General features: G+C 34.4%; 1 protein-coding gene across 2 annotated transcripts in view; it reads left to right on the plus strand.

Moving 5' to 3' along the window:
• Window positions 1-10,586, plus strand: part of DCK (deoxycytidine kinase) — a 39,379-nt gene extending 28,793 nt beyond the window's left edge. For both annotated transcript variants that reach the window (XM_054485688.2, XM_063663749.1), the window contains 5 exons: window positions 1,859-2,052; window positions 3,052-3,199; window positions 5,308-5,423; window positions 6,159-6,249; window positions 9,031-10,586. In XM_054485688.2, coding sequence (XP_054341663.1) covers window positions 1,859-2,052; window positions 3,052-3,199; window positions 5,308-5,423; window positions 6,159-6,249; window positions 9,031-9,057 — 576 coding nt within the window. In that variant the 3' untranslated portion in view covers window positions 9,058-10,586. The remainder of the gene's footprint in view (window positions 1-1,858; window positions 2,053-3,051; window positions 3,200-5,307; window positions 5,424-6,158; window positions 6,250-9,030) is intronic.
• The last annotated feature ends 689 nt before the right edge of the window (window positions 10,587-11,275 follow it).

Genomic DNA, 11,275 nt, shown 5'->3' on the forward strand with positions numbered 1-11,275 from the left:
ATTCTGGTTTTGGCTGAGTGTATCTCTGGTAAAATTTAACATATTTTTGAGTTCTCTGTATTTCCAGTAAATTTATAGGTAGAGACAGGCTTGATTAGATTTACTTTCAATTCTTTTTTGGCAAGATTCCTAGTTGGTGATGTGTATTTCTTTACATCAAGAAGATGTGTTTTGTGATGTTAAAATCAAACAGTTTAGCTGTTGTCAGATTGATTCATCCGTTGTAAAATTCCCAATTAACTTTTCTCTAATGATAGCATCTATTGCTAATTGTTGCCTCATTGCAGTATATTAGTAGGTGTTGTAAAAGGTGATATTCCTTCGTCAGCCTTCTGAATTTATTGGCTGGGATTCTTCAGGAAAGAAGACCTCTTCCTCATATACCACTTTATTACCCTGAAAGTATTTATACAGGAAAGGCCAAAATAAAATGGGACTTTTTTTTCTTTTTACCTACATATTCCCAGAATAATTAATTTGTGCCTTAGGAGCCTCAAAACATGACTAGAGTTTTGTTTGTTTGTTTGTTCAGTATTATAAACTCATGGATTTTTGCCTCCCATTCATTTTCGATGTTCAAATTATTCTTTCTTTGACCAGTGGCAGCTTATTTATGTTGGCTCCTTTGTCCTTGACACAATCCCAGTGGTCAGTAGTAGTTTCCTAAGATTTAGAATCAGAATTCTAATTCTTCCCCAGATTTAGAATCAGAATTCTAATTCCTTTCAGTGGGAAATGGTATTTAGAGATTATAATCTGGGTGATATTTTTGTATATTCCTACAACGTTGTCATTGTTTATAGGCCTTTTGATGGACAGAACTAGGAAAACTTTATAGAAAGAAAAATAATTCATGTGTTCCAGATGCTATTTCTAACTCAGATAAAAGATGATAAGAGTTTTTTACTTCATTTTAAAATTTACATTTGTATTTTTCCTCAACATGTAAATGTGGTTCTAACAATAAGATTATTGAATTGCAAAATCTGGGGCAGGAACTATTGTATTAAATTAGAAGATTGGAGGGTTACAAATACAAATGCCTAAAGGGGCCAGACAGCCAAATGAATATATCAGCCCTGTTATGAAAATCATCCGGGAATGGTGGGGATTAATAAGCTGGAGAGCATATATCCCATCTAAAGGAGGCATCTGTGACTTGACTCTAGCTGATTTTTGCCAAGAGGGAATATGGGCATGGTACTGCTTGGTTTTTTCATTTTTAAAAAGAAGATGTAATCCCTGCACTTTGGGAGGCCGAGGCAGGTGGATCATGAGGTCAGGAGATGGAGACCATCCTTGCTAACATGGTGAAACCCTGTCTCTACTAAAAATGTAAAAAATTAGTTGGGCATGGTGGCACGCGCCTGTAGTCCCAGCTACTTGGGAGGCTGAGGCGGGAGAATTGCTTGAACCCGGTAGGCAGAGGTTGCAGTGAGCTGAGATCGTGCCCCTGCACTCCAGCCGTGGCAACAGAGCAAGACTCCATCTCAAAAAAGAAAAAAAAGAAGATGTAAATCCAAATATTTTATGTGAAATTATTTAGCTTTTAAATATTGACAATAATATTGACAAACTAAGTCAAAGTTTTAAAAAGGCCTTTTGGACCAAACAATGATTTCTTCCATAGGTTATTAGTTTGTAACCTCTTGTGAGAAAGATCTAAGGATTTTTCCAGACCTCAGACAATCTGAAAAATATATTGGGAAAGAGTATGAGAAAGGGAACTTAATCATCTTGGTTTTGCTAATCGTGATTGCATTTATTTATCTGACTTTTATTTTTTAGCCTTAAAAATTAAAATAGCCCTATTGATCATTAATTTTGCTCTTTATTTCTTTTTGCACATTCAAAATAGGAACTTACAACGTCTCAGAAAAATGGTGGGAATGTTCTTCAGATGATGTATGAGAAACCTGAACGATGGTCTTTTACCTTCCAAACATATGCCTGTCTCAGTCGAATAAGAGCTCAGCTTGCCTCTCTGAATGGCAAGCTCAAAGATGCAGAGAAACCTGTATTATTTTTTGAACGATCTGTGTATAGTGACAGGTATGTATAAATAGCTTGTATGTGGCCATTTGAAGTTTTTATCTTAGAACTGGACTTTTTTTTTTTTTTTTTTATGTTTCCTGGGAATTAGTAATAATGAATGGCTGAGTTGGGGATTTAAGATGGAAAATGACATTTAAATCCCTCAGCAGTCTGGTACTAATGGCATTAGGGAAGTTATTGCATTTATAATCCCCAGCTTCCATAGAAACTGTTGGGAATATGATGTTGCCCATCTCATTTAAATTTGCAGAGAAGTTGTTTTTCCCTCTAACCCTTTTAAAATTCTCGTCTGCTCTGGTTAAATCTGGATCTATATCCTAGACTCTTACCTGGAGCAAGAAGATAAAAGTCTCTAAGGGGCCTTAGAATTGCCCTACTTATGCTAGGATTCTTTTGACCTCCAAAGTTAGCTCAGAATAGAGGTTCTCAAACATTTTGATCTCAGGACCCTTTTCAATTCTTAATAACTATCGAGGTGTCCAAAGAGCGTGTCCTATTGATACTTACATTACTAGAAATTAAGATGCACAAAAATGATTTAAAATTAGCAATAATAAATTCATTACATATTAATATAAATACATTTGACAAAAAGTTATATTTTCTAAAATAAAAAGTAGCTAGAAGAGTATCATTGCTTTACATTTTTGCAGATATCTTTAATGCCTCACTTATTAAAAGACAGCTGGATTTTTATTTATGCTTCTGTATTTAATCTGTTACAGTATGTTTGTTTGTTTGAAGTATATTGGTATATGAAGTAATCTGGCCTCTCACAGAATCCCTTAGAAGATCTTGGGGACTTAATGGGGTCCTCACTCCATATTTTGAGAACCATTGGCCAAAACATGATGGAAAGACTCCTGTCTTTTTCTGCTTTCCACGGCACTATGTGCCTCTGGATTTAGGAGAATGTTTCATGTTCCTGTTCTCTTTCTTATTTCTTTGTTGGTTTTTTTTGAAATGATACATGTGTTGATGAAGACTCTCTTTTAGGTATATTTTTGCATCTAATTTGTATGAATCTGAATGCATGAATGAGACAGAGTGGACAATTTATCAAGACTGGCATGACTGGATGAATAACCAATTTGGCCAAAGCCTTGAATTGGATGGAATCATTTATCTTCGAGCCACTCCAGAGGTAAAACCCAATAAAAATGTGTTTCATTGAAAATTTAAAGAAATATTTAGAACTCTTTTCAGTGGTATGTAATGAGGGCAATTTAGTTTAACTCCAGCCTCCCAACCTCCCACTCCCCACCTCTAAATTAGAAACTTGTAACTGTGTAGATAGAAGCATTCTTTTTTCTCAGCAAACTGGAATCCCAGACTGGGCAAGTTGCTTTTTTAGGCTCTTTGTGCTTCCTCAATTCTTTTTTATTTTACTCATTATTTCTTCCTAACATTTGCAGACTCTTCTCATTCACCACAGTTAAAGTAATGAATGTGATCAAGCAGCTCCTAGAATATAGGCTTCATGAGGTGGGATCTTGGGTATTTTGATTACTGTTGAATTTCCAGTGCCTAGAACACCCAGTGTTGGGCACTGTTGGAGCATATAGTAGGAGCTCAGTAAATATTTACTGAATGAATGGCAATGTTGATGGAGGTCCATATCAAGAAATCTTTTATTATGGTTGGTTGTGCCTTGGAATGAGTGGATAATGGCAGCTATCATTGGGAAAAGACTTAGAGGACCCTTGCCATTTTCCATTAAGGGAGCTCACTTGAAAAGGTGCTTTTTGTGATAGGTTGTAACATAGCTATTCTATTTACATATGATGTGATATAGTGAATACAGGATGACCAAATAGATGCCTTTCATAAAACTAACGTAAATATTAAGATCTTACATTTAATCAGAAGCTTTCTGGTTTTGGTGCGTGCATTTCTATTGTTTCTGTTTTTTAATTCTCATTTTTTCTTTAAGTCACAGGGTAGGCACTGATGAATGTAAATGTCATAACTTCTGGCCTAAAATTAGAATACTGTGTTGCTGTCGAAGCTGGGTTTTCAAAGAAATTAGGTTTTCTATTCCAATGGATGATTTTGTTCTTCATTAAGTAAAGATTTTATTCTTCATTAAGCAAGGATTTAGCAATTTTTTAGCAATTTCAGAAGTGAATTTTGAAATTCACTTTTATTTTTGAAATTTTTTTTGTTTTTAATTACAAAAAAAGTAAATAAAAATGTGAAAAAGAACATAAGGAATACGAATAATTTCATTTGGCTTGAAACATTTATAGTCACTATTAAGCTAGAATTTAGCAAATATAATAATTTTGAAATTCACTTTTATTTTTGAAAAGGTTTCTTAAAGTTATGAAAATAGTACAAACACCAAAAACGTAAATAATACTAATAATTTCATTTTGATACTGATAATTTCATCAGTATTGTTTCTGATATCTTTGGATGAAAGGATTGTTTAATTATTGAAAAGAGAATTTAGAGTAGAGTTTGAAACACAGTTTGTATGCTGCCATGGTCTTATGCATGTCATTTAGGTTGGAGGCTTTTATTTCTTGGAATGCATGAAGAGTTTCTCAGGGTATATGAGCCCCCACAAATTATACGCAATTTTTTATGTATGTGTGCTTTTGGGGGACCGTAATCTAGAGCTGCACTGTCCAATGTGGCTATTTAAATTTAGGGTTATTAAAATTAAATAAAATTTAGAAATTTAGTTCCTTGGTCACCACACTAGCCATATTTCAAGTGCTTAAAAACCACAGGTGGTTAGTGGCTACCTTATTTGATAATACAGATATAGGACAGGCATAAAACATTCCAAAGTTGTTTTGGTTGTGCTGGTATAGAGTTTTCATCACATTAAGAACCGCTGTCTTTAGTGGTTTTATGTGAACTGAACATAGATATTTTGTAATCAAGTTTGGTTAACAGCAAAGTAAGATTATGTTTATAGATTGGCATACCTTTTAGCTGTTGTCTCTGAACATTTTAAGTAGATGTTTAATTTTTTTTCTCCTTTTTATCAAACTTAGTATATTTCATGTGTGGATACCAAAAATTTATAGACTTATTTTTGAAAGTACTGCTTGGCTTAGAGCCACCAAGTGGCTGAAAAGCTCATGGAGGGAAAAATGAATTATTTCAACTTTTAAGAAGTAATAAGTAGAGATTTTGGCTAGCATGAGTAGAGAGACACAGAAAAGAAAATTTTGATGGCAGCAGACGAGAATAATTGTTCCTTGCCTTTTTCTTCCATCTCTTATTACTTGCTTTTAGAAATGCTTACATAGAATATATTTACGGGGAAGAAATGAAGAGCAAGGCATTCCTCTTGAATATTTAGAGAAGCTTCATTATAAACATGAAAGCTGGCTCCTGCATAGGACACTGAAGTAAGACTTATTTTTATTTACTATTCATTTTAAATACCTTTGTTACCTTTATTAAATTTTAATCTAAACTTTGGAAGATATGACTAACAATATGTAAAATTTCCGGTCATTTTGCTTATTAGTATCTTCCAGAACTAGGTGTAGATTTTCATTCTCTTGATTGCAATGAGATCCTATTTCCTTAAAGTTTTTATAACTAGTATCCCTTGGTGGTATTGATAGCGTAATATGTGAAATTTCACTTTAAGTGATAAAGTAGGAAATATATCTGTACATTATTTAGGTACTCTTTCAGAAAGAATTTTGACTTGGGAGATTGTATAGCATGGTTGTTGAGAGGATAGACTTTGTTATTAGTCAGATCTTGGCTCAAGTCCAGTCTTATTGGTGCGTGACCTTGGATAGCCTCTGAGCTTCAGAATGATAATTCTGAGCTTTAGTTTTCTCATCTTTAAAATGCAGAAATTCCTACTTTATTGTCTGCTTTTTGTTTTTGAAGAGAATCATATGTTACAGTACCCAGCTGTATATATTTTGTACCTAAGTTTTTGGGCTCCATATGGTAAATCTAGATGAGAAAGAAGGGGCTGCCAGATGAAGTACTACAAAGAAACTTTAGTGTAAATGATTGGCAACATTTTGATTTTCCAAGGACATACGAATGAATTTTTAATGTTTCTCTCTTTTTTTGTTGTTGCATTTCTGATTATTTTATTAATCTCTCTTTTTAAACAGAACCAACTTCGATTATCTTCAAGAGGTGCCTATCTTAACACTGGATGTTAATGAAGACTTTAAAGACAAATATGAAAGTCTGGTTGAAAAGGTAGATTTAGACAGACTACAAACAAATATTTGTTTTTTCTAAAAAAGTGTACTGAGTGGTGAGAAAACAATTTTCTAACAGAAAAGCTTCCATAAAGTTACATTAAGAAACAGTTAAGAGCTTTAGAAGATTTTGGACTGTTTAAGATTCCAGTCCTGACTAAATTCTAGCTTTGTGGCCTGAGCTAAAATAAGGATCCTTCGGAATCTCAGAATCTGACAGATCTCTTAGAAAAAAATTAAATAAATAAAAATAAAATAAGGATTTTTTTTTTATCTTTTAGTGCCTCTATCTGTAGGATAGGGAAAATCATAATAACAAAAATTCTTTCTCACCCCCTTTTTCTCTGCTTTGTCCCCATTTCTTCCTCTCTTCCCTACACCACCAATCTTTAGATACTTTAATAATAAACTGCTTGTGAAATTAAATTTATCTTTTTCAACTAAATTCAATATGGAGGATATTTAAAGTTATAGGATATGGATCTCATCTATTTTTACGTTGGCTAAAGTCTTGAGATTAAGGGATTTTAGTTTCGAGTTTCATTTGGGATCGTGTCAAGGATTAATTGACATTGCTTAATCATTGAGTCATTCTCTTAATCACAGTTCATTTATTGCCCAAATCACTGGGAGTTGACCATATTCAGTTAAGTGAGTGGTGCCCATATTGATAAAGGGAATGGGTGAGAATTTATTGATGAGTATTTGAGAGAGAATAGTAAGGGAATTTGTATAACAAACATCCCTATACCCATGTTGATAACTGAGTGATTAAGCTATAAAGAAGAAAGCACAATTTGTTTGGTTTAGTTTTGAGAGAAATTTGATTTTTCCTTTCTTTTGTGGCATAATGTCTGCTGTTTAATAGAGACTTGACATTCATAAGGGATATATCAAGGATTTTGAAAATCTTGACATTTTATGTAACTACTGTAGCGTATACATGTAGTTGTTTTTCCCATGGTGTGAACTAAAGCTTATCTGGAAAATTCCAGTGACCTCTTCATACTACTAATGATGTTAAAAATATAGGATAAATTCACTTATAATACTATTAAATGAAATTGTCAGCATTAAATATTAACAGCCAACCATCAATTTAACTGACTTTGTAAATCACTTTTTAATTTTATCTAACACTTCTTTGTTTTGACCAAGAATCATTTCACATTATTATATTTACTTTTATTAATAATGCTAGCAGTTGACTTTCTTTTTAAGGTATTTTTACAAGGCAATAATTTTTGTCTCTTGAGAATTATTGAGTAGCCTAGAATATGTAGAGAACAAGCATATTCTTACATTATGGTCAGTAGGCTAGGTTCATTGACTCCTTATATGATTTTCTCCACACACTGACATTGCAAAGTATGTGATTCACATATGTGCTTCAGAAACATGACAAATCTACTACATGTTTGATCTTCAAAGTTGCTTGAACTATTGTGCTTATTAATGTTATCAGTGTTAAAGCTGCATATGTCAGTGGTCTATGATATTTAAATAAAGAGATTATAAAATTGGTGTTACAGCTATTTTAGAACTATATCTATCTTAGATTGATAGATGCAGTGGCTCACACCTGTAATCCCAGCACTTTGGGAGGCTGAGGTGGGAAGACTGCTTGAGCCCAGGAGTTCCTGACCAGCCTGGGCAACATAGTGAGACCTCATCTCTATAAAAAACAAACAAGAACTAGCCAGACATGATGGTGTGCACCTAGCCAGGAGTTCAAGGCTGCAGTGAGCTTTGATTGCACCACTGTTATCAGCCTGGGCGACAGAGCAATAAATAACTCCTAAAATGACCTTTTAGGTCATTCATCTTTTACTACTGAAGTATTTAACAATATTTCTTTTTTTTTTTTTTTCTCGAGACAGTCTTGCTCCATTGCCCAGGCTGGAGTGCAATGGCACAATCTTGGCTCACTGCCATCTCCACCTCCCAGGTTCAACCATTTCTGCCTCAGCCTCCTAAGTAGGTGGGATTACAAGTGCACGCCTCCATGCCTAGCTAATTTTTTTTTTTTTTTGAGACGGAGTTTCGCTCTTGTTGCCCAGGCTGGAGTGCGATGGAGCGATCTCAGCTCACCGCAACCTCTGCCTCCCAGGTTCAACCAGTTCTGCCTCAGCCTCCCGAGTAGGTGGGATTACAAGTGCACGCCTCCATGCCTAGCTTTTTTTTTTTGAGACGGAGTTTCGCTCTTGTTGCCCAGGCTGGAGTGCGATGGCGTGATCTCGGCTGGGCGCGATCTCGGCTCACCACAACCTCCGCCTCCCAGGTTCAAGCGATTCTCCTGCCTCGGCCTCCCTAGTAGCTGGGATTACAGGCATGTGCCACTATGCCCGGCTAATTTTGTATTTTTAGTAGAGAAGGGGTTTCTCCATGTTGGTCAGGCTGGTCTCGAACTCCTGACCTCAGGTGATCCGCCCACCTCGGCCTCCCAAAGTGCTGGGATTACAGGCATGAGCCACTGCGCCTGGCCTATTTTTGTGTTTTTAGTAGAGACGAGGGGTTTCACCATGTTGGCCAGGCTGGTCTGAAACTCCTGACCTTAAGTGATCCACCCACCTCAGCCTCCCACAATGCTAGAATTACAGGCATGAGCCACTGCGCCCGGCCTTAACAATATTTCTTTGGAAAGTAAATGCAATGGCATTGTGATAGTTACTTATACAACTGGGGTCTTCAACTATTATATACTTTTAAATGAAGATGAATATTAGATACCTCAAATTAGTCAAGGAATTATACTGATTTTTTTTCTTCCTTTCCTCAGGTCAGAGAATTTTTGAGTACTTTGTGATCTTGCTGAAGACTACAGGCAGCCACATGGTTCCAGATACTTCAGCTTTGTGTATCTTCGTAACTTCATATTAATATAAGTTTCTTTAGAAAACTCAAGTTTTTAACCATTTTTGTTTTAAGGAAAAAAGATTTTTAAAATGAATCTTATGCAAAACTTTTTGACCAGTTTCTTTTCTTTTGTTTTTTTTTAAAAAGACATTTAAAGACAAAGACATTATTTCTCATAGCAGGAAATGTAGAGGTAGATGGTTCCAGTATCAGCATAGTGGCTAAACTACATTATAAAAGATCCAGCTTCCTTCTGTCATTCCCCTCTTTTGTCTTCCTCAGCAGGTTGGCTTTTTTCCCTGGTGCCTCTCACCTCATTGGTGACCAACTGAAAGCTTTAATGTTACATAGTAAATGGTAGTGTGTCCTGTGTAAATTAGTGTACCTATTAAGAGTTGCAAAGTGGAATTAAAGGAATCCCTAGAATAAGGATTCTGAAGTTTTATTTTAAATTATTATCTTCTTAACAGTTTAGTCCCACCTCTTACTTCCTGCCTCAGTCTGCTTTCTCTACTGTCTGGATTAATTAGGCAGCCTGCTATAAAGTTAAAGTCACACATTTCTATTTTGCAAACATTGTGATTACTCTTTGCTTTGTAGTTTCCTTTGCTTTGTAGGGTTCTGCTTTAAGTTTTTCTCTTTTTCAGACAAATTACTGATAAAAATGATATTGCTCTATATGTAATATATCCTGAAAGCATTATTTTTTGTTGAATAGGAAATAAAATTAATGAAGACAGAGGCTAGAAAGCATCCATTAATTAATGAGACACACTTAACTACTTATCTCTAAACCATCTATGTGAATATTTGTAAAAATAATGCATGGATTCATCTTAGTTCTGTATATAAATATATTTTCTTTCTAGTTTGTTTAGTTAAGGTGTGCAGTGTTTTTCCTGTGTATTAAACCTTTCCATTTTACATTTTAGAAAATTTTATGTATTTTAAAATAAGGGGAAGAGTCATTTTCACTTTGAAACTACTATTTTTCTTTCCAAGTCATTTTTGTTTTTGGTTTCTTATTCAAAGATGATAATTTAGTGGATTAACCAGTCCAGATGCACTGATCTTTGCAAAGGGGACTTAATTTCAAATCTGTAATTACCATACATAAACTGTCTTATTATACGTATGCATTTTTTTAGTTTGTTTTTGTTTGGTATAAATTGATTTGTTTACTTAATTAAATATTTCTTAAGTATAAACCTCATGAACTACAGTGGAGCTACCCTCATTGAAATGTAATTTCAGTTCTAAAAAGATGTAATAATCATTTTAGAATTAAAATTTATTCTACTTTTAAATAAATTATGAATATTAAAGGTGAAAATTGTATAAATTACTTTGATTCCATTTTTAGTGGAGACATATTTCAGTGATTTTTAGTAACCTTTAAAAATGTATAATGACTTTTAAAATTTGTAGAATTGAAGAGACGCTAATAAAAATTTATTATTTATTTGTCATGACTCAAAAGTTGTCTCAGTGTGGTGGTCATAAGAGAATTGAGCCTAATGGTGGTCTGGATTATCTCTTAGATCTATTACCTACATCATGTCTTCCATTAGAATTTATATATTGCTCTTTATAGTTTGCTCTCCTAGAAAGGTAATTAATAATACAAGACTTATTTTTCTCATCCAGAATTTTCTCTTCTGCTATGCCTAAAACTTGAAACTTATACTGAGCCACCTAGAACTTAAGTCTGTCATATGTTAAAGAACAGAGTTGTAAAATGTTTCTAAAATAGAGATATAGATGTTATTGCCTTAGAAAAATGCTAGATACATTGCAACATTAAGGTGTATATAAATTCTGGTAAATAATAGCCTTCTTCATTTGACTAATTTACCTCTTCTTTTAATTTTTTTTTTTTTTTTTTGAGAGAGGGTCTTGTTCTGTTGCCTAGGCCGGAGTACAGTGGCACAATTATAGTTTACTGTAATCTTAAACTCCTGGGCTCAAGCAGTACTGCTTCAGCCCCTTAAGTAGCTGGGACTACAGGGCTTTCACCACCATGATGGCTAATTTTTTAAAATTATTTTTTGTATAGAGGGAGTATTGTCCAGTCTGGTCTCAAACTCCTGGGCTCCAGTGATCATCCTGCCTTGGCCTCCCAAAGCGCTGGGATTACAGGCACGAGCCATTGTGCCCTGAGCTAAAAG

Source organism: Pongo pygmaeus, chromosome 3 (assembly GCF_028885625.2).
Source record: "Pongo pygmaeus isolate AG05252 chromosome 3, NHGRI_mPonPyg2-v2.0_pri, whole genome shotgun sequence".
Taxonomy (NCBI): domain Eukaryota; kingdom Metazoa; phylum Chordata; class Mammalia; order Primates; family Hominidae; genus Pongo; species Pongo pygmaeus.